This window comes from Cololabis saira, chromosome 1 (genome assembly GCF_033807715.1).
Source record: "Cololabis saira isolate AMF1-May2022 chromosome 1, fColSai1.1, whole genome shotgun sequence".
In the NCBI taxonomy this organism is placed as follows: Eukaryota; Metazoa; Chordata; class Actinopteri; order Beloniformes; family Belonidae; genus Cololabis; species Cololabis saira.
This window is the reverse complement of record NC_084587.1, coordinates 44,396,866-44,419,911: the sequence shown is the minus strand read 5'-3', so window position 1 is coordinate 44,419,911 and position 23,046 is coordinate 44,396,866. Positions and strand designations below refer to the sequence as shown.

The window sequence follows — 23,046 nt, the reverse complement described above, 5'->3', positions numbered from 1 at the left end:
CCCCCAGGGGTACGCGTACCCCCATTTGAGAACCACTGTCCTAGCTGATCCAAAATCCCACAGTGTGAGTGCTGGCAGGAATCAACAAGAGAGACCCCGTCTCTCCAGTGTTAACCTCCCTCCATTGGTCATAGTTAATACCAATATATTATCTTTTATACCTTTGACCGTTTTTCTGTGTTTCTCCTCTCTGTTTTTCATCCTCTCTTTCCTATCCCCCTTTTTCTTGCTCTACTGGGCTGGCCTTAAGCAGGAGCCCCCCCCCCTTATGATCCAGTTCCTGATAAAAGTTTCTTCCCTCCTAAAGGGGCTTTCTTGTCACTGTGTGGTTTAAGATTTTTCTCTCACAAGGGGAGTATTAGGGCCAAACTAAGACAAAAAAATATTGGAAATTACGAGAATAAAGTCGTAATGTTGTGAGAATAAAGTCGTAATAGAATAAAGTCGTAATATTATGAGAATAAACTTGTAATATTACGAGAATAAAGTCGTAAAATTACGAGAATAAAGTCGTAACATTATGAGAATAAAGTCGTAAAATTACGAGAATAAAGTCGTAATATTATGAGAATAAAGTCGTAACATTACGAGAATAAAGTCGTAATATTATGAGAATAAAGTCGTAATATTATGAGAATAAAGTCGTAATATTATGAGAATAAAGTCGTAACATTACGAGAATAAAGTCGTAATATTATGAGAATAAAGTCGTAATATTACGAGAATAAAGTTGTGACATTACGAGAATAAAGTCGTAATGAATAAAGTGGTAATTTATGAGAATAAAGTCATAATATTATGAAAATAAAGTGGTAATTTATGAGAACTCTAACAGGAAGAGCTTCTTCTCCCTGTGTTAAAATGAAGAATATTGAGCATCTTGTGAAGTTATATTTATATATTTATAATATATTACAACTTTATTCTCGTAATTTTACGACTTTATTCTCGTAATATTATGACTTTATTCTCGTAATTTTACGACTTTATTCTCATTACATTATGACTTTATTCTCCTAATTTCCTTTTTTTGTTTTTTTGTTTGGCCCTAATACTCCGTCGTAGTTTTTACATGATATTGCTTATGTAATAATTGTTCTGGGGTCTCTGGAAAGATCCTAAACACAATCTGTGTTGTAAAAGACACTATATAAATAAAATTGAATTGTATGTTCCTTGCATGGTTTTTATTGGGCTTTGTTCCAGAGTCCTAAAACATGTGTGTGGGGTTAATTGTTGGTTCTAAATTACGTATGTGGTCCTGTGATGGACTAGTCCTGTCCAAGGTGTACCTTTGGCAAGAAGAGAGCTGGGATAGGCTCCAGCAGATCCCTGTGACCCTGCATAGAAATCAGCAGGTAAAGATAGCAGATGAACAGTACTTAGAGTTCTGAAGGAGCAGCATAATATCTGAAGATAAAAACATTGTCTTTTCACTTATAACGTGAGGACTTTGTCCTTGCTTGTGTTCCGACCTTTTCTCCCGCCCCTCATAATTGTGTTTCTGCACTCGTACACACTGTTTTCCTGTAAAAATTGCTCTCCTTTTTCAATCTTCTATAATGCTTCTTATGTATGCTCATGAAACATGTCCTGGATTTTAGCTTTTCACTTTCAGACTTCTGTGATATAACTCAAATATCTCAGTCAATGGGAAAACCAATGCAATGCTGGTGTCCTCGTGGAGTCACTTCACAGTGTGTCCTCTAGATAATTAGCAGTTAAGTATCTGATAACCAGGCGATTGTGTGATAATATCACAGAGAAAAAAAATAAGATGATTGAATTTACTTGGAGAAGAGAAAGCTTCAGGTTCAGAATTGTAGCAGGACAAACCTCATTAATAGTGAAAATAATGTCATTACTAAGTTAAAAATAGAAGTCTTTTTAGAATAAAAATGGGGACATTTCTATGAGGCAAAAAAAACTTTTTGACACCATTTCTCCCAAAGTATTATTTCTATCCAGGCTAAACTAACCTACGACCTCTTTCCTCTTTCTTTCTAAGATTCCCAGTCTCATAAATGAACATATCGTGGATTATTTCTGGGTAATGCTTTAATCAGGACCCTGAAGTGCCTTAATTCACAAAGGCGGGCACTGGTCACATGTGATCCTGCTTTTTAAAGGGGGCTACTTAGTGAGAGGCACAAACTCAACTCTGTGTCTCTGTGTCTCTCTCATGACCCTGAAGTTGATATGCAGCCACTTCTGTGCTCTTCTTCTTCTTTTACCCCCTCTTGTAAGTATGTGAGCCCGTGCCAAGCTATGTGAAGATCACACTGGAGTGAGGGGGTGGGAATGAGATTTTTTCTCTCCTTTTTTGAAGAGGAATTATTGAGGTCAGGGAATGAGGAAAGTAGAGCAAAACCATGGTGATTGCATCTTGAAAATCCATGACAATCTTTTGGGATTGGTGAATGTCTTTTCATAAAAATTCATGTGCTAAAAGCGGCAGTAAGACCAACAGAAGTGGACTGGAATGACTTCAAGTATTGAGAAGCTTTCTTGCCCTGATTGGACCAGTGGTCTCTGTCTTTTCCTGCTGAGACTGGTTAGTTTTCTCTTGGTGGTAACAGTGGAGTCACTTTAATTAAAGGTTTCAACTGGATTTTTAATTGTTGCAGCATCCAGTCCTCACATCCACACTGATATATCCAGTACTGGAGTTGAGGGGGGATGAGGGGGGATGGCATCCCCCCTGAAATAAAAACGGTCCAAATCATCCCCCCCTGAAATAAAAACGGTCCAAATCATCCCCCCTGTAAAACTGCCATCCCTCCTTTCCATCCCTTATGTCATTTCATCAATGAATGTGGTTTTAACATTTCAACATTTAGAGTCATCACCAGAAAAATAACTTATTTGACAATTTTCACCTGTTTCAAGTAAATTTTCACTTGAAATAATTAGAAAAATCTGCCAGTGGGACAAGATTTATCTTCTCATTACAAGCAAAGAAAACTTGTTCCACTGGCAGATTTTTCTACTTATTTTAAGTGAAATCTACTTGAAACAGGTGAAAATTGTTGTTTTTTCCAGTGATGAGTCTTGTTTTAAGTGTAATAAGATTTTTTTTTTACTAAAATTAGGACATTTTAACTAGAAATAAGACAAATATTCTTGTTAAGATTGTGAGTTTTTGCAGTGATCCATGTTACTTATCCTGTGAAGGACAGAGTCATATTGATAAGTTCAGAAAAGTGTTTTTTATTGTTGTGTTTTGATGTATTTGATGTAAGCCCAGTGGATATTTAAAGCTTACAGAAGGCTGCATTTAACTGCTGCTATGTCATTCCTGCAGTATTTCTGCAGGTGTTTTGGTCACTGCTATTATTTGTAATATATTATATTATTTGTAATCAGCACAAATTATCTGTCCCCATATGATCAAATCCACCATCCCCCCTGATTTGTTTTTACAACTCGAGTACTGGATATATCCAAACAAGTACGAGACCAATTTCTGAAGAGAAGACAAAAATGTAAATGAAAATGCATATATATATATATATATATATATATATATATATATATATATATATATATATATATATACATATATATGTGTATTGTGTGTATTTAATGACAATCCACCTTGATGTGTGAATTATCATAACATTTGGAGGAGATGGTCATAAGTGATGTTCTACTAAGGGCAGGTTACAAGATGTTCATTATGTGTCAAAGAAGCATCCCAGTGACCAGAGGGTCCCACTAGACCTGGAAGTGCAGCAGTCCATCAGCCATTGTGATTTTAGACACTGAGAGTGGTTCCACCAAAATGTCTGCCTCTTGGTTTAGCCGCGTCCCGTTTGCTTTGCTCTGCTCAATATTCATGGTGCTCAGTGGGTGGGAAGCCTGACACAAGAATGGCAAATAAAATCCTCTCGAATTAAAAAAAAAAAAAAAACTAAAACACGTACATCCAAGTGGGCTCATACCTCACATCTTCATCGAGATTATGTTGCCCCATGGAGGCCTCAGGTAAACAATGCAGAGCGTTTCAACAACATAAGTCCAAAGAAAACATTATCTTTACGCAAACTATTCTTTTTATACGTACTGTATAATAGCAGAAAAAATGTCTACAATCAAACAGATTACCATGTGACTTCCCCATAGTGGTACCCAACTGTTAAAGTTAATCCAACTACAGACTCTGTCACTTTACTATGGCAACCATGAAGTCCAGATTTACTGACATGTTGGTCCTAAACTGATGATACTAATGCCACTTTTCCACTAGTCTCGCTTCAGCCCGGCGCGGCTCGACGCGGCTCCACCCGTGTGTTTTTCCACAGCCAGGTGAGAAGTGGGCAGGTTGTGGTGAAGCTAATGTGACGTACTCGATTGCGCAACCGCTTTGTTCATGTCGGCGCTGATCAGAAATCAGCTGGAGCCGCGAGCGGCTGAGAGTAAAACAGCCCGTCTACATCCCTTTTTTAATTCTCTCCTCAGCCACCAGGTTTATGAACATCTGCACCTCAGAGTTGTATCACCAAACAGACGTTTGCGCTGTATAATAAAATCGCAGCGAGCCGCGGGTCGCTCTCGCGCTGACTCCAGCTTCCTGATTCAAACGTCTGCCGGCCCCCCGACCAATCAGTGGCGAGGAGGGTGGTGACGTCAGAAATAGTCCCGGCTCAGCCCGGATAGAACCTCGCCAGAATGGTTACAGAAATAGTATCGGCTTAGAGCGGCTCTACCCGTCTCAGCCCCTAGTGCAAACGTGCAAGACGGGGCCGCACCAAGCCGAGCCGGGCGGAGACGGGACTAGTGCAAAAGCGCCATTAGTAAATGTGTCAAGACAAAATCAGAGAAGCATACAAAGTGAGATTCTGTTTTAGAGGTTCACATCTGTCTGTGGAGCTGTACCACGTGAACAACAGTATTGGCATTGCATTTCCATTTAATATTCCAGAGAAATGTACTATTTTGTGCAGCTAACGATTTCCTACCAGAGTTCCTTCGTTGTTTGAATTACAGCTTTAGTGTTTTGCAAGCCAAAGGAAGCCTAGTTTTGTTGACTTCACTTCATATATAACCCCCATGGTCTCTTTAAAAGTACGGTCTGAAAGTTAAGTTACAGTATATTCAGAGATCGCTTGACTACATGTTTGGTGTCATCACTGGGTCAGAATGCTCTCTTTAGGGTCCAAGCAGGGAAGCTGTTTTTAAAGTTAGTGTTTTTTTTTTTAATCCTAAAAGTGCCTGTGCAACACAGAAAATAAACATGAAATAATTACCTTCTCAGGTCCCAAAGTGGTGCTGTGAGATGTACATGCTGCCTCATACCTCGAGAGCCGTGAGGACTACGGACTGATTCCTTGAAAGCTTCATCAAACTTATTAACTCCTGCCAGCCTCTGCCACAAAAATGTTCCATTGGGAGCAGAATGAACTCATCTGAGGCCACTTGACCATTTTTTTATTAAATATGGGCTACGTTTTCTGTGGACTATTGCTCATTAAATGAATTTTAACAGCGTCTTCATCCCTCCCTGCCAGGTGTGCCCTTAATATTTTCTGGTTGTTCTTGTGATGTAATAATACCAAGTTAAATACTTTGGACTAACAATCAATACATAAAAAAAACTGTACAAAATGTTGAGAGGTGTTGTCCATAAGGGCATGTTACATATTTACCCACGTCAATATGTCATGAACCAATTGAGATTTAAAAAAAAATTGCTTTTAAAAACCTGAACTTTGGTATAATTATACAATGTTTGAGATGTAGTCATTTTGAAAAGTGGCTGCATAACAGCCAATCAGATTTCTGAACCCAGTATTTACAAACGTGATTGACCAATGTTCTTAAAAGTCCATTCTAATTATTTCATGATTATTTCATGAATCCAACTGGATACTTTTCTTCATATTCTGGGGGTCAAATGTGACATTTTTTTACTTATGCATGTTCCATTTATCAACAAATTGCTTTATAAACACATTTCCACTCCCCCAGTGCTTCTTACACATAGAGTTTCATAAAAACAGTTGGCAATATTGTCCGATAATTTGCTGTGCATCACCTCAAGACAGGAATTAGTCTGTTTCAGTTGCCTTTTTAAATCGTTTCTTCTGCTGAAAAGTAAAGCCACGTCCTTCAAAAGGCTCTATCACACAAAGTTTTCAAAAGTTCACATTCATAGATCAAGAAACACAACTGAAAATTAAGGCTGTTTGAATGGCAGGTTATTGCTAGGAATGTGCTTGGACTTTGATGACCACAGTCTGCAGTTATATATTGTTTTTATTTGATTATTTTTCAACCAAAGAGGGAGGACATTCCTGTCAGTGTCAGAGCTTCTGAATGTCTGTTGATGATTATCAGAGGGATTTGAGAGCAGGAGCCAGTGGACAGGCTGCTAAATAAAGGGTTAAAGGTTAACAGGTGACATACGAAACCAGCGTGACACAACACACTTCAATGAAGATCTTCATTGACACTATTTATTAATCACCACTGTGTGTGTGTGTGTGTGCGTGCGTGCGTGTGTGTGTGTGTGCGTGCGTGTGTGTGCGTGCATGTGTGTGTGATTGCCTATTTACGTCCCTGTGTGCCTCATCTGCGTATACGCGTCTCTATTATGACGGTAAAACCTTAGTTGTCCTGCTGGGCTGAGAAAGTCCCTCCGTCCTGTACATGTTCAAATATTCTGCAAGTAAAAACATACAACAAGCCAAAACAAGCCGATTGCCGTCGCCGCACACATCCGGGCCTGGCTCCCATCAATAGTGGTAAGTAACAAACAGGAGTATCAACGTAATCGTGGGTTGGCAAGAAGGTTTACTTTTTAGGCTTAAGCACTTCCTCCTCAAGATTAACTGACACCAATTTTGAGTTTATAGCACTTAGACTTGATGACATAATGAAGTGTAAAAACTAATGAATGCTTACACAGTTAAAAAAAAGTATATATATATATATATATATATATATATATATATACATATATATATACATATATATATATTTATATATAGTTATATATATAGATTTATATTCATTTATAAGCTTTTAAAATAGCACAGTAAACACTTTGCACACATGATAAAAACCATTGAGTGTGTCTGATTGTTTATGTATAGGCCGATGGCGTTAAGGGAACCACGATTCACTTTCTGTGCAGTCAGCTCAGGAAGGACCTTAAGGACTGTTAGTACTTAAAAAAAAAAAAAAAAGAACATTCATTTGTGGTGTTTTATTTATAAATGCAACAAGAGATCCATGAGCTTCTTATTCGTCTCCACAGTGTTTTTGTCCTAATCTCCTTCCTGAAGTGGCTAAACGTGAAAGAGGGCTGAAAACAGCTCTGGACTGCTCGTTCCTGCCTGCAACCGTGAATATTTTAGAGTCTGCACACTTTAACCACACGGAAAGAACAACAGAAACAAAAACAAAGAAAGAGAGAGAGAGAGAGAAGTTATATAAAGACAGTTAAGTCAAAAAACCAGAGATACAGAATTTATAGTACTGCACATCATCACTGCTTGTCCTTGTTTTTCTACCTGTACATCGCTCGCTGTTTCTCCCTTTCGCCTCATTGTCTCTGCACAGCTGGCTTTCGCGGTGACCTTAGAAACAGCTAAAGGGTTCCGTGTGACGTTGGCTGAAGTTTGGACGGAAATATTACGTGTTTTTTTATCTCTTTTCATGTAAACAGGCACACAGATTTCTGGAGGCCAACTCCTCAATCGTAAAAACAAAAAAAGACAACAAAAATAACCCGGAAAACTCTGCGTTAGTTCGTTAGGCCCAATATCCTGTTCCTCCGGTTCATTCCAGCTGCTGCTGCTGCTGCAGTTTTTGTTGTTTCTTTTTTTTCTTTTTTCTTGAAAACTTTATAATCTTCACATGTTTGAGGGTTCTGGCCCTGGTCTCAGTCCCGCTGAGTGAAATAAGGCCTTGGATTTCTCCTTTACAGCTACTCAGCCTCCGTCGTCTCCCCCCTCCCCCCCCCCCGGCAGCCTCCACCAAGGCTTTGTTACAGTCCATCACCCGAGATAATGAAGTTTAACCAAGGTCGCTCTCGTCCAGGTTTTGCCGTTTGCTCATTTAGATTTCGCTACCACTAGCATCAGTGTCGGTGGTCTCGCACAGAACTTCACGCTGTCTCTGACAGGTCCACGTGGAATGAACTAGCAAATCCTTTTGCGGGCTGAAAAAGACAAAGAACACACTCGTTAAGACAAATGACACCCATCCCTGGAGGCTTTTTAGTGACACAATAGGCTCAAAATATCATCTTTTGAAAGATACGTGCCACAAAGGGACTGCGTGTGAAGCTATTTATACACCATTAAATGCTGGTCGTCGCGGCGTCGTTATAAAACTAATTTGAGAGTCGGGTAAAAACATGTCCATCAGCGAGGGATAAATCGTCAAAATTTGTCGGCGAATGCGCGCAAAGAAAATACACAGGGCTCTAATTGCTTCATCAATTATCTATAAATGGCTCATTAAACATTTATAAGTCCTTTTTCAAGGGAACCCTGATCATCAGAGCATTGCCATAGTTGCTTTCGCTGCTATTTTTAAAAGCAGAACATGATGCCTGGTGGTTAATCGAGTTTCAGCTTCTGGGATTCTTCATATTTTTAAAGGCGGATGTGAAGCAAAAACCTTCGTCACGGCAGAGCGGGACCCATTTATTTAGAATTTCATATTAGAAAAAAAGTACATACGTCTGAGGATTTGGGAGCGAGTGAATATATGGTAGCATTAGGGCTGGGCGATATATCGAGATTTTTTTTACATTTTTTTTAATGATTTTGATATAGCTTATTTAGTGACAAATGGACTTGAATGTTTTATTTGAGATTTGCACAAACGTTTTGTTATTTGCACAACTGTCAACCTCAGTGGAAAAGTCTGCCTGTTACTGTCTACATTGTATTAATTGCATTAATTGCAGTGTATTTTAATTTAATTGTTATGCAGGAAAGGGATATTTGTTTTATTTTATTCAAGAAGCATTTTTATTCTATATATGCAGGCAGTTTATTTTTATTTCATTTGTTTTATACATTTTGATATTGTGCAGACCTCTGTTAACAAAGGTACTTGTGTGACATTTGGCACGAGGCTTTGTATTAAAACTGACTGTTTTTTTAAGAGTTTGCCTCAGAAAAAAATGAAGCTAACAGAGATGCTATGCTATAATGCTTTGGGGGAAACCCCAATTATGGCACAGAAAAAATATCGAGATATATATCGAGTATCGCCATTCAGCTAGAAAATATCGAGATATGACTTTTGGTCCATATCGCCCAGCCCTAGGTAGCATTATCCAAGCCATCGACTGGCTATATTTGGAGCAGTGTTCTCGCACCTGAAGGCTAAATCACAGTTATTTCTCACACAGACCTGGTGTGCCCAAGGAAGATTGCTCAGCCCTGTTAAAGTCACAAACAAGCCAAAATAAAAGCACGTCATGGCGCTCGTGGTTGAGCTGAAAGACAGCCAGCATGCAGGATCATGGAGGATGGTGATGTAACTGGAAATGACTTCTCTGCTGAGTGTTTATCAAGCCCTCTCCGACTCTGGCAGTAATGGAACATTCAATAATGTGGGAGCTTAACAAACTGTTGAAGGCAGGAAGAAATATCCTCCCTTTTTTTATATTAATCCCATTGAGCTTCATTATTAATGCAGACGAGCAATTTTAATTCCAGCGGATAAATGTTTTTCCTTTGCCGAATCATGCGGACATCATACCTGGGTCATCTGCAGCTCCCTCACACACACGCACGTGTGCTGATGTCACGGTCTCGTCTCATATCGCTCTTAAATTTTTAACGGTCTGTTTTAGTGCCAAATGGACTTCAATCATGAAGAAGAAAGAAATTGATGGAGTGAATGGTTAATGCAGAGGCAAGATGGAACAAATGGATACACGGAGAAAGAAGGATGGGAATCATGAACAGGGAAAGAGGAAGGATGAACAAATGGATAAATGAAGCTGGAACAAATGGATGGATGAGTGAAGAAAAAACTGATATATTAAGAGAAGAAGAAGAAAACGGACAGAAAGATGATGAGGGGATGAATAAAGAACAGGGAGAAATAAAAGGATGAGTGATGAAAAACAAGAAGAAGAAGGAATGGATCAACAGATTGATGAAGAAGAAGAAGGAATGAAAGATGGAGATTGTGTGTGTTGCCACTCGGCTACTCAGCAGAGAAGTCACCCCGGAACAGAAAGCAGATGTGGAGAGAATAGACAGATAGATGTCGCGCATCATCTATCTTCCACTTCCTCTGCGTCTCATCGAGAGCGTGATGCAGCAGGTGTGGATGACCTTTACTAATATGAGCATCAGATAGAAAAGCTTTTTAGGGGGGGAATTTAGAAAAAACCAAGGAAAAAGGAGAAAAAAGAAAGAAAACGTGGCCACAGCAGCTGGACATGAATCCAATTCATACGTAGTTTATTGTAGAGTAAGTCACATGATTACAAGCAGCATCGGATTAAGGTGGGGTTAGATTAAAAAAAAGAGGATTTTTAGAAAAAGGGACTTTGGTAAAAATAGAACAAGTTACATTTGACAAAAACAAATGCAAAACAAAAAAAATTAAATAAAAAAAAAAATGCAACAAAACATAAAATGATATTTTCAACTCCTTAAAAACAGAAGAACAAAATGTTGATGAACAACGTAAGAAGTCCAGATCAGAATGAGCAGGGAATCATGGTCCCAGTCCCCCCTCCTTAGTGTCTATACTGGACCAGACCGAAGTCGAGCGGTCCCAGCGAGGTTTCATACTGATACTCACAGAGAAAGGTGGGTTTGTACGGGAGCGTCCCCCTATCATACTCTTTCCTCTCTAGCGTGCTGGAGCTGTACTGCTGCTGCTGCTGATGGAGGTGATGGTGAAGGCTGTGGTGTGACTGTGATCTTTGGCCGTCCTTGCCAAAAGTGGAGAATGACCTATCGTTGGACGAGGCGGTGGACGAGGTCGTGGTGAGGTGCTCGGAGAGGTCGACAGAGGAGGGTACCTCAGTGTTTGGCAGCGTGGCATCCATGCCGGGGACGTGCAGGTTGCTGCGGTAGTCCGGACCCTGGCGCCCGTCTGACGGCACGAAGGACGGCATCCAGCAGCGGTCGGAGTGACCCAGGGCCTTGCACTCCTCCGTGCAGTTGGAGAACAGGTCGGTGCCTGCAGACAGCAGTCAGACAGAGGATGAGGCATGAGATGGAAGGCAGGGACGCACGTGCAACATTTAATTGCATTACCATTGTCAGAAAGAAAGAAGAAAGATGGGGGGGGGAGGGGGGGTAGGGCTGGGCGATATATCGAGATTTTAATATATATCGATATATTTTCAAACACGATATGGTACGAGACAATATCATTTATATCGATTTAAAAAAAAAAAAAATTTTTTTTTTTTTACTTTTTTTTTTTTTTCATGATTTTGATATAGCTTATTTTGTGACAAATTGACTTGAATGTTTTATTTGAGATTTGCACAAATGTTTTGTTATTTGCACAACTGTCAACCTCAGTGGAAAAGTCTGCCTGTTACTGTCTACATTGTATTAATTGCACAGTGTATTTTAATTTAATTGTTATGCAGGAAAGGGATATTGGTTTTATTTTATTCAAGAAGCATTTTTATTCTATATATGCAGGCAGTTTATTTTTATTTCATTTGTTTTATACATTTTGATATTGTGCAGACCTCTGTTAATAAATGAACCTGTGTGACATTTGGCACGAGGCTTTGTATTAAAACTGACTGTTTTTTTAAGGGTTTGCCTCAGAAAACAATGAAGCTAACAGAGATGCTATGCTATAATGCTTTGGGGGAAACACCAATTAAGGCACAGAAAAAATATTGAGATATATATCGAGTATCGCCATTCAGCTAGAAAATATTGAGATATGACTTTTGGTCCATATCGCCCAGCCCTAGGGGGATGGGGGGGGGAGGGGGGGGGGGTGAAGTGGGAAGGGTTTATGAAGGAACGAGACCGCATCATTTGCCAGCGTCATGGGCGGAAAAAGTGCAGCAAAAGTTATTCATCGGAGACAAGAGCAGAACTGATGAAGAGAATTGTTTGCTTTCCTCCTCTCAGCATTCGTGCTGAATGAAATGTGCAATGAGTGTTGTGGTGTTACGAAAACACTTCAACCCCGTCCCCGTCCCCCTCCTCAGCAGCCTCAGACACTCAATTGATTTTCAGATTCTATGAGGCAAAGTGTGAATCCATATTTCATCATCCTTCCCAAAAAAAGAGAGATCATCTCGATAAAAATGTGTCACAAAAACCAACACCAATATCCAACTGGCTGGCTGTTTAATCCCACTCCAGTCAGTCACCACAAAAGAGACGGCCCGGCGACAAACAATGCCCGCTGGAAACCAAACTGTAGCTGAAAAAGGGTCAAATTGACTGCTAAGAAGCTTTAATAGAATATCAAACATGGCCACACCTGACGAGCAAAATAGTTTTGTTAATGACGTTATCAGAGAGGATAGAGAGAGGAGGGCGCGTGAAGAAGGGAGCAGGACACATAAACGGAGAGTGAGGGTGACGATGTCGTAGCATGTTATCTCTGTCAAGTAGGGATGGGCGGTATGGACTAAAAAATGTATCACGATCATTTCTGGCATTTATCCAGATAACGATAAAAATTATGATAAAAAAAATACCAATTCAACTCCACCTTTTTCACTATAAATCTATCTCGCTCTCAGATCCATGTTTGTTACACAAAAACCTCATCAACGGGAATTTATCCTTCTTTCTTTCTTTCTTTCTTTCTTTCTTTTTGGCTAATTTCTTTCTTTCTTTCTTTCTTTCTTTCTTTCTTTCTTTCTTTCTTTCTTTCTTTCTTTCTTTCTTTCTTTCTTTCTGGCTCATTTCTTTCTTTCTTTCTTTCTTTCTTTCTTTCTGGCTCATTTCTTTCTTTCTTTCTTTCTCTCTTTCTTTCTTTCTTTCTTTCTGGCTCATTTCTTTCTTTCTTTCTTTCTTTCTTTCTTTCTTTCTTTCTTTCTGTCTTTCTGGCTCATTTCTTTCTTTCTTTCTTTCTTTCTTTCTTTCTTTCTTTCTTTCTGGCTCATTTCTTTCTTTCTTTCTTTCTTTCTTTCTTTCTTTCTTTCTTTCTTTCTTTCTTTCTTTCTTTCTTTCTTTCTTTCTTTCTTTCTTTCTTTCTTTCTCTCTTTCTTTCTTTCTTTCTTTCTGGCTCATTTCTTTCTTTCTTTCTTTCTTTCTTTCTTTCTTTCTTTCTTTCTTTCTTTCTTTCTTTCTTTCTTTCTTTCTTTCTCTCTTTCTTTCTTTCTTTCTTTCTTTCTGGCTCATTTCTTTCTTTCTTTCTTTCTTTCTTTCTTTCTTTCTTTCTTTCTTTCTTTCTTTCTGTCTTTCTGGCTCATTTCTTTCTTTCTTTCTTTCTTTCTTTCTGGCTCATTTCTTTCTTTCTTTCTTTCTTTCTTTCTGGCTCATTTCTTTCTTTCTGTCTTTCTGGCTCATTTCTTTCTTTCTTTCTTTCTTTCTTTCTTTCTTTCTTTCTTTCTGGCTCATTTCTTTCTTTCTTTCTTTCTTTCTTTCTTTCTTTCTTTCTTTCTTTCTGTCTTTCTGGCTCATTTCTTTCTTTCTTTCTTTCTTTCTTTCTGGCTCATTTCTTTCTTTCTTTCTTTCTTTCTGGCTCATTTCTTTCTTTCTTTCTTTCTTTCTTTCTTTCTTTCTTTCTTGCTTTCTTTCTTTCTTTCTTTCTTTCTTTCTTTCTTTCTTTCTTTCTTTCTGTCTTTCTGGCTCATTTCTTTCTTTCTTTCTGGCTCATTTCTTTCTTTCTTTCTTTCTTTCTTTCTTTCTTGCTTTCTTTCTTTCTTTCTTTCTTTCTTTCTGGCTCATTTCTTTCTTTCTTTCTTTCTTTCTTTCTGGCTCATTTCTTTCTTTCTTTCTTTCTGGCTCATTTCTTTCTTTCTTTCTTTCTTTCTTCCTTTCTTTCTTTCTGTCTTTCGCACTGCATGCTGGGAGTCTGAGGTGTGTGAGCGGCTGTAGAGCGTGCGGAGACACGGAGTGAGTGTTGGATGGTGAAATGGTGTTTTTTTTTACTTTTTCAACTTTCCAGACTGTTCTTCACGAGTAGGTAAGGGGACTTTAATTCATCATTAGTGGATTCTGAAAGTAAAACGTGTACAGGATCGTGTTTTAGCGGGCATGGCGTCCCTCCCCGGGGAGGGTTCGCCGCCGTCCATCAGGCATGGTGTCAGGGTGGTGGCTGCTCCACACTACACCGTGGAGAGGGTTCTCCTGGCTGTGGGAGAACAGGTGGGTCATGAGAACATCACGTACGGCTCCAGGATGAATAAGGCCGTGGTGGCGTTTCTCCGTGAGGAGCGCCTGGTTCATGAGTTGGTCGGGAAGGGCGTGGTGCTGGATGATCTGTACGTGGCTGTGTCACCGCTGTTTGTTCCATCTGCACGGGTCACTGTGTCAGGCGTGCCCCCCTTCATCCCCAATGAACTACTGGAGAAAGAGCTGGTCCGCTTTGGGAAGTTCGCCAGCGGGTTTAAGACTGTTCGGCTCGGCTGTAAAGACGCCAAGCTGCAGCACGTCCAGTCTCTGCGGAGACAGGCGTTCATGTTTCTGAACGATCCTGCTCAGAACTTGGAGGTTTCCTTCAAAGTGAAACATGAAAATGGGTTTTATACTGTTTATGCGAGCTCGGGCAGTATGAAATGTTTTGAGTGCGGTGATGTCGGTCATAAACGCTCAGCATGCCCGCACAAGGAGCGGGCTGCTGCGGGCAGCGGTGCGGGTGAGCGGCATCGGGCTGCGGGTGAAACCCAGGTTATAGGGGAACCCCGGGCTGCAGGTGAGCAGCAACGGGCTGCAGGTGAACCCCAGGCTGCAGGTGAGCAGCAACGGGCTGCAGATGAACCCCAGGCTGCAGGTAGCGCTGTCATCGAGCCCCCGCGGGCCGTACAGCCTGAGGCTGAGACAGAGGGGACCAGCGCCCCGCACTGTAGTGAGGTGCATGATGAGACCACGGTGCAGGACAGTCGTGAGGGGAAGGGCAGTCGGTCTGATGATGCAGAGAAGCATGCAGAGGTAGATGAAGGCAGTGAAGAGGCAGAAGAAAGACGGATTGACACTCAGGTAACAGAGGCTGGAAACCATAGTGGACAGGCTGATGAGACCAACACTGTGAATGAGGAAGAGGAGATGTTGGAGGATGACTCCCTTTCACAGTTTTCAGACACATTGTCACAGGATGATCAGAATTTATATTCACTACAGGAGATCAATCTCTTCCTGGATGAAACATATGGCAGACAGTCTGTTGAATTAACAGACTTTTTCCCTGATGTCGATCGGTTCATAAACTCTGTTTTAAAACTAAAGAAAAAGGCCAGTGATGAACTGAGCAAACAAAAAATGTTTCGGCTGAAAAGGTTATTGACAAAACTGAGGAAAGAAAAGCGGGGAAAGGCTCCTCTAAAAATGTAAAAAAAATGGGTGAAGCACACAGGGTGATTTTAATCTCTTGCAAGGGTCTCACTGTTCTGTTCTTCTTCCTCTCTCTTTTACTCATGGAGGGTCTTAAAATAGGAACTCTTAATGTGAACGGGGGGAGGGATAAGAATAAGCAGGCAGCGTTAGCTGAGCTTAGCAGAACTAAACAAATAGATGTTTTATTTTTACAGGAGACGCATAGTACCTCAGATAACGAGGTAGACTGGGGGATGAGATGGAGAGGGCAGCTCTTCTTTAGTCACGGCACTAACATCAGTGCAGGTGTAGCAGTTTGGTTCTCACAACATCTGAACCTGACAAATGTTTCTGAGTGTGAAGTGGAGCAGGGCAGGGTTCAGGTAGTCCAAGCGACCATCAGGGACATACCCTTCGTATTCATTAACGTGTATGCTCACAACTCTGGTGCTGACCGCCTGAGACTGTTTCGTCGACTAAATAACAAACTGAAACAGTTTAATAGTAGATCTGTCATAGTGGTCGGAGGAGACTGGAACTGCACCACACATCCGTCCGTAGACAGGAACACGGGAGAGTCTCATCCAGCATCAGGTTCCTTTCTGAACAGTGTGGTGGCAGAAAACGACCTCACAGATGTCTGGAGGAAGTTTAATCCGTCAGTCAGACAGTATACGTGGGTGAAGGTGACCGAAGGGAGTGTAAAGGCTGCCAGATTGGACAGGATCTATATAAACCAAACTTATAACAACAGGCTAATTAAGTCCATAATATCACCAGTTGGTTTTTCAGATCATCACCTAGTGACATCAGACATCTCACTACTGACTCCCCGCCAGCGCTGCCCCTACTGGCATTTTAATGTAAGGTTAACTGAGGATGAGGCCTTCTGCCAGTCTTTTTCTGACTTCTGGAGTCGATGGAGGCTGGAAAAAGATTCTTTTAATAATTTGGCACAGTGGTGGGAGGTTGGGAAAGCACAGATCAGGTGTTTTTGTCAACAGTACGCGTCAAATGCAGGAGCTGTAGAGCGACACTCCATTGAAGACCTAGAAAAAGAGATCAGGTTACTGGAAGATGGAGTAATTAATGGGGCAGACGGCAATAACAGGACTCTAGAAGGCAGGAAGAACTCATTGGGTAGATTTTTGCATGAAAAGGCAAAGGGCGCTCTGATAAGAACTCGGATGACCACGATCAAAGAGATAGATGCTCCAACTCGGTTCTTCTTTAAATTAGAGAAGAAAGTTAGAGAGAACAACCAGATGATGCATCTTAGGCTTCCTGATGGGTCTGTAACAGCTGATCCAGCAGGAATGAGGAAGCTGGCCATAGATTTTTACACCAATCTTTTTAGTGCTGGTAGCTGTAATTCAGATTCCATGGCTAGGCTCCTAGAGGGACTACCCCAGCTGGATGAAGGGATGGCTGCCTCGCTGGAGAACACCATCACCTTCGACGAGGTGTCAGCAGCGGTCCAGCAGCTCAACTGTGGTCGGTCGTCTGGGATTGATGGTCTTCCATCGGAGTTCTATAAGCGTTTCTGGAGCCTTGTAGGGACGGACTTTGCTGAGGTTGTTCAGTACTGTCTGGACTCTGAAAATCTGCCTCTAAGCTGCACGAGAGCAGTCCTGACCCTGCTACCCAAGAAAGGAGATCTTGGCCTACTGAAGAACTGGAGGCCTGTTTCGCTACTGTGCACTGACTACAAGATCGTAGCAAAATGCCTCTCCAACAGACTGAAAGACTGCATGGACAGTATTGTGCACTTCAGCCAGACATACTGTATTCCTGGACGAACAATTAAAGACAACCTGTTCCTGCTGAGGGACATTATCGACCTTTCCAGGTTCCAGCAGCTGGATGTCGGTCTCTTTTCCATCGACCAAGAAAAGGCATTCGATAGAGTTGACCATTCTTATTTGTTTGAAACACTTAGAACTTTTGGGTTTGGGGAAAAATATGTGTCATGGATCAAGCTTTTATACTCAGGAGCAACCGTACTGTTGAAGGTGGGCGGAGGACTCAGCAGACCTGTCCCGGTCCAGAGGGGTATTAGGCAGGGATGTCCCCTCTCTGGGATGCTCTACGCTCTGGCGATTGAACCTCTCCTGAGTCACCTTAGGCAGGACCTTGGGGGGTTGACCTTTGCAGAAGATACCAACATTCCAGTTAGCTTATCGGCATATGCTGATGATGTCACTGTGCTGGTAACTGGACCAAATGACATCCAAGTCTTGAAAGAAAAATTGGCGCTGTATGAAGAGTCTTCTTCTGCAAGGGTCAACTGGTCTAAATGTGAGGGTTTACTGCTGGGAGAGTGGAACAACAAGGTGCAGCCAACTTTGCCAGCTGGGCTGCAATGGAGCAAAGAGGGGATGAAGTGTCTGGGAGTTTTCCTGGGGAACGAGACTTTCCGGAATAGGAATTGGGAGGGTCTAATTGAGAAAATCAGTGCCCGATTGTCTCGATGGACATGGGTCCAGCCCCTTCTGTCTTATAGGGGGAGGGTCTTGGTCGTCAACAACTTGGCTGCCTCGATGCTTTGGCACCGGTTTATGGTTGTGGAACCTCCAGGAGCATTGATAAAAGACATACAGCGCAGATTGGTGGACTTTTTCTGGGGAGGATACCACTGGACCAGAGCTGCGGTGCTGTTTCTACCTGTGTCAGAGGGAGGCCAGGGATTGGTCGACCTGCGCAGTAGAATAACTTCTTTTCGCCTTCAAACAGCCCAGCGGTTTCTTTATCATAAGCAGCAGCTCTGGACTGAGACTGCCTCTGTACTGCTACGCAGAGTGGAGAGCTTGAATTACGATAAACATCTGTTTCTCCTGGACTTTGCTGGCATGGATGTGTCACGGACCTCTGTCTTCTATCAGTCTGTCCTCCGTGCCTGGAAAACGGTCCTGAGACCTAAGAGAGACTGTGCTCAGGTGTATGGGAGTGTGGAAGAAGAACCATTGTTCCATAACCCACTTGTACGGAGCAGGATACTTGGGTCTGCTAATCTACGGAGAGTCCTAACAACAGCAGGGATGACGAAGATAGCGGATCTGAGGGTAGCAGGAAAGTGGAAGACTGCGGCCAGGCTGAATCATGAAACTGGCCTTCAGTCTCTGCGCCTGCTGGGAAAGCTGGTGGAAGAAGTGCGGGATGGTCTTCCTGGTCTTTTTCGAGGGGCGTTGGGGAGCAGTGCTGTGGAAGATCGAGCACTGTTGTCGGCTGAGTTTCCACCACTGTCCATCAGCGCTGCAGTGGAGGAGCAGGAGGAGGAAGGTGGAACTCTACTGTCTTTTCATACACCGGAACTGTCAGCCTTCTCTGAAGCATCCAAGAAGAGTCTGTCTACAGTGACTGTGAAGGTTCTCAACAGAACATCTTTGGCTGGTGTCCGGGAGTCGAGGTGGTCTGGTGTGTTGGCGCCTGGGTCTTCTCCCAGAGGCAGCTGGAGGTCCCTGTACAAACCTCCCATAGAGAAACGCTGTGCGGATCTCCAGTGGAGGGTGGTGCACGGGGCCGTGGCCACAAACAGATATGTGGCACATGTAGATCCTAGAGCAGGGAGTCATTGTGTTTTCTGCCAGGGTGAGGAAACGTTGCAGCACCTTTGGCTCTCATGCCCCAGATTGGTTCCCCTCTTTGCTCTGCTGCGGCGATGGTTAGGTGGTTTGGGGCAGGTTTTTGATGACAGGCTGTTTATCTTTGGTCCTAGGTACTCTGCAGCACACCGGAGGAAAATCTGCCTTGTCAATTTTCTGTTAGGCCAGGCCAAAATGGCTGTATGGCTCACAAGGAGGAACAAAACAAAAGAGACAGGATCTACAAATGTTGACTTAATGCTTAGAGGTTTGGTGGCTGCACGGATAAGGACGGAGTTTATATATTTTAAAATGGTGTCCAATCTGCAGGAGTTTGTCTGTATTTGGGGTGCTGGAAGTGTACTGTGCAGTGTGGTGGATGAAGTTCTCACTCTCAGGTTTTAACACACACACACACACACACACAAACACACACAAGCACACACACACACACACACACACACACACACACACACACACACACACACACACACACACACACACACACACACAAACAAGGTATGTTTTTTAGGCTAATAGTTCTGTGTTTTTTTAAGATGTTGTATGTTTTGTAAGCAAAAATTGACCAATAAAGTGATGTTTAAAGGTCAAAGGTCTTTCTTTCTTTCTTTCTTTCTTTCTTTCTTTCTTTCTTTCTTTCTTTCTTTCTTTCTTTCTTTCTTTCTTTCTTTCTTTCTTTCTTTCTTTCTGGCTCATTTCTTTCTTTCTTTCTGGCTCATTTCTTTCTTTCTTTCTTTCTTTCTTTCTTTCTTTCTTTCTTTCTTTCTTTCTTTCTTTCTTTCTTTCTTTCTTTCTTTCTTTCTTTCTTTCTTTCTTTCTGGCTCATTTCTTTCTTTCTTTCTTTCTTTCTTTCTTTCTTTCTTTCTTTCTGGCTCATTTCTTTCTTTCTTTCTTTCTTTCTTTCTTTCTTTCTTTCTTTCTTTCTTTCTTTCTTTCTTTCTTTCTTTCTGTCTTTCTGGCTCATTTCTTTCTTTCTTTCTGTCTTTCTTTCTTTCTTTCTGGCTCATTTCTTTCTTTCTTTCTTTCTTTCTGGCTCATTTCTTTCTTTCTTTCTTTCTTTCTTTCTTTCTTTCTTTCTTTCTTTCTTTCTTTCTTTCTTTCTGTCTTTCTGGCTCATTTCTTTCTTTCTTTCTTTCTTTCTTTCTTTCTTTCTGGCTCATTTCTTTATTTCTTTCTGGCTAATTTCTTTCTTTTTTTCTTTCTTTCTGGCTCATTTCTTTCTTTCTTTCTGGTTCATTTCTTTCTTTCTTTCTGGCTCATTTCCTTCCTTCCTTCCTTCCTTCCTTCCTTCCTTCCTTCCTTCCTTCCTTCCTTCCTTCCTTCCTTCCTTCCTTCCTTCCTTCCTTCCTTCCTTCCTTCCTTCCTTCCTTCCTTCCTTCCTTCCTTCCGCGTGGATTTAACTCAGAACCATAAATCAGCTTTACACAAAAACGTCATCAATGGGAATTTATCATTTTTACCGCGAGATGACAAATTCTTATCGTTGGGAATTTTTTTGACGGTTTATCGTGAACGGTAAAATATCGCTCATTCCTACTGTCAAGAGATACAAACAGGTTCAGGGCTCAGAGCGTGTAAGAGGAAGCCAAGATCTATGAAGTATCTTTGTTGTTCCTACTGTGAACCCAGCACTTACTGGGGACAGAAACAGGCAGAAAACGTCTCGGTGTGAAGCGTCTCAACTCAACGTTGCAGCTTTGAGTCACAACGTTACTTATTGTAACTGTAAATCCCCTCCAGTGGACCTTTAAGCTCTAAATGTTATTGTGCATCGTCACATGTCCGCTGTAGGTAATTCTCTCATTCTCTGAGGAGTGTGCGTTGTGTGAATGTAAGGTCACCGCTGACCAAGACCCCACTAGGAGCGGGAAACTGCAAAACGACAGCACACTGGCCAGAGAGCCAAACAGACTAGCTGGCCTACAGCTAGGGTCACGCAGGCACAGACAGAGACAGCAGGCGGGACAAACAGAGAGACTGCAGGAACCATAAGGATGGAGAGAGGAGGCCTCGACAATCGCAGAAGGATGGAGTGATGGAGGAAGGAAGGAAAAAAAAGAAAAACGGGAGAAACCCGATGATTGCACATGGAGACTTGAGAAGAGTTTGACAGAGGGAGACGGCCTCAATTTAAATGACCCAAAACGTATAAATCTTTATTTCTGGGTACCTGTCATTCAGAAATGATTTCAACCCTCCCCCCTTTTCTCTTTTTACAAAGCTAAGAAGAAAAAGTTTGGATGAAAATACATGAAAGAAGCAGTGATTGCATACTTGACTTTGATATTTATTTCTGTACATTTACGTTGACGTTTCATTTTGTCCATCCATCCATTTTTGCATTTCAAGATGGAAGAAAGTTCCTCATCTCCCGAGTGTTGGAGCCGACTCGTTGAATTTATAAAATTTCATAATTATTAATTGGCTCTTGTTTAGCTCTCAGCTTTTAAATTTTACACAAGGTTGTTTCAATGTTGTGCTAATTGCAAATTAAAAACGTGAAAGATGGACATTTCATTCAAAAATATGTCCTTTAATGAACTTTGCCGCCAGTCGCTGTGGTGATGCATCGGCCGACGCCATATTGTTTATCTGGTGCTGTACTCTAATCATGGATCTATAATGTTAACTGGATAGGATACCAAAAATGGCCGCCCATTCATTTCAATGTAATTTGCTCACCCAGCGCATACGCCGAAATGAGTTCCTGACTTCCGGGTTTACTTCCGCGTTAAGGGGCCCATAGAGCATGCGCAGTTGAGTCACCTCCCATGATGCTCTGGGGCAACATCAATGGCACCGACACGGCTGTGACGTCACGCCCAGAAAGAGACTTTTCTTTGACTTTTCTGGCCGTTATAAAACATTTTTGACGGATATAAAGTCCATGACTTAAAAATATAGAATACAAAGATTAGTAATTGCCGGTGATTACAGCTGGAGGTGTCCTGTGAACAGTTTTAGAGGCTTCTCTTTTACTATTGCGGTCTATGGGAAAAAAGCTTTCTGGGCCCCATGGGATTTTTGGTTGCAGTACCTCGGTTGGCCACTGGGAGAAATCGGCGTGCCTTCTGAGTGCGAGACTCGGGGGCTGACTCTAATGCACATGTGCAACTCTCAGCAGAGATGGAAGATAGACAGATGCCTCACTGTGTTAAAAAACACGCGTGGTGACAATAACGGCTGAACGCTTTTGTACGTATGCAATTCTCAGCAGAGATGGGAAGAAAGAAGACACCTCACTCTGTTCATTTTTAGTGGCGACAATAGTCGACAATCAAAGTCGTCAGCGACTATTTTTATTATTGATTTTTGTCGACAACGTCGACTAACCCTTGCACCCTATTTGAACTATAAGAAACAAAATCAAACAATGATGTTGTTACAAACAGGTGGTAGAAACAGGAAACTGTTATGATGTAAAAACAGTATCCATGAAATAAAGGAAGGCCTTGAGAAGCAAAGATGGAACAAATGTGGAAGAAAAGCATCAAAATGCTCTAAAACAATGTTTCTCAGAGAAAGATGGGAAGATTTCAAGGAATCTGGAAGAATTTCCGTGTTTCCCACTATCCTTTATCTGTTGCAGATCTGAAATGGAAACATGGATGTACTTGATATATTTAGCAAATGAAATGACGATGATTAGAATAAAGAAATATCTTGGGCCCACACTGTCTGAAAAACAGTAAAGACTGAAAGAATCACTTTCTTAAATGTGTATTTGCCTATTTTTCTGATTCAGATTTGTATATTATGCTGCTATGTATCCCAAAACATCTCTGGACGGAACGTTAGGATTTATTAGATTATGTGTTAGGAGTTAGTTTCTTGTGAGATCTGTGGAAATCACTGTGAAATTATGACCTAGTAAATTATTTGTACAAGTATAACTGCAGAAAAGCAGTTGTGCATCAAAGCTGACAGAGACGTTTTTTTTTGTATTCTAGCGAACATGTCAGCTTTGATTCAGCACATTTTCAAGCCATCGG

General features: G+C 41.5%; 1 protein-coding gene across 3 annotated transcripts in view; it reads right to left on the bottom strand.

Annotated features, from left to right (window-relative positions):
* Positions 1–7,029: 7,029 nt before the first annotated feature.
* The window catches only part of pcdh10a (protocadherin 10a), a 40,692-nt gene continuing 24,675 nt past the window's right edge, over positions 7,030–23,046 (bottom strand). The window contains exons 4-5 of one of the 3 annotated variants that reach the window (XM_061724473.1): positions 10,786–11,169; positions 7,030–8,167 (exon numbers count right to left, since the gene is read on the bottom strand). In XM_061724473.1, the coding sequence (XP_061580457.1) occupies positions 8,148–8,167; positions 10,786–11,169 (404 nt within the window). In that variant the 3' untranslated portion in view covers positions 7,030–8,147. Of the gene's footprint in view, positions 8,168–10,115; positions 11,170–23,046 lie in introns of those variants that run through there. The other 2 variants (XM_061724480.1, XM_061724465.1) reach the window with 2 other exon arrangements.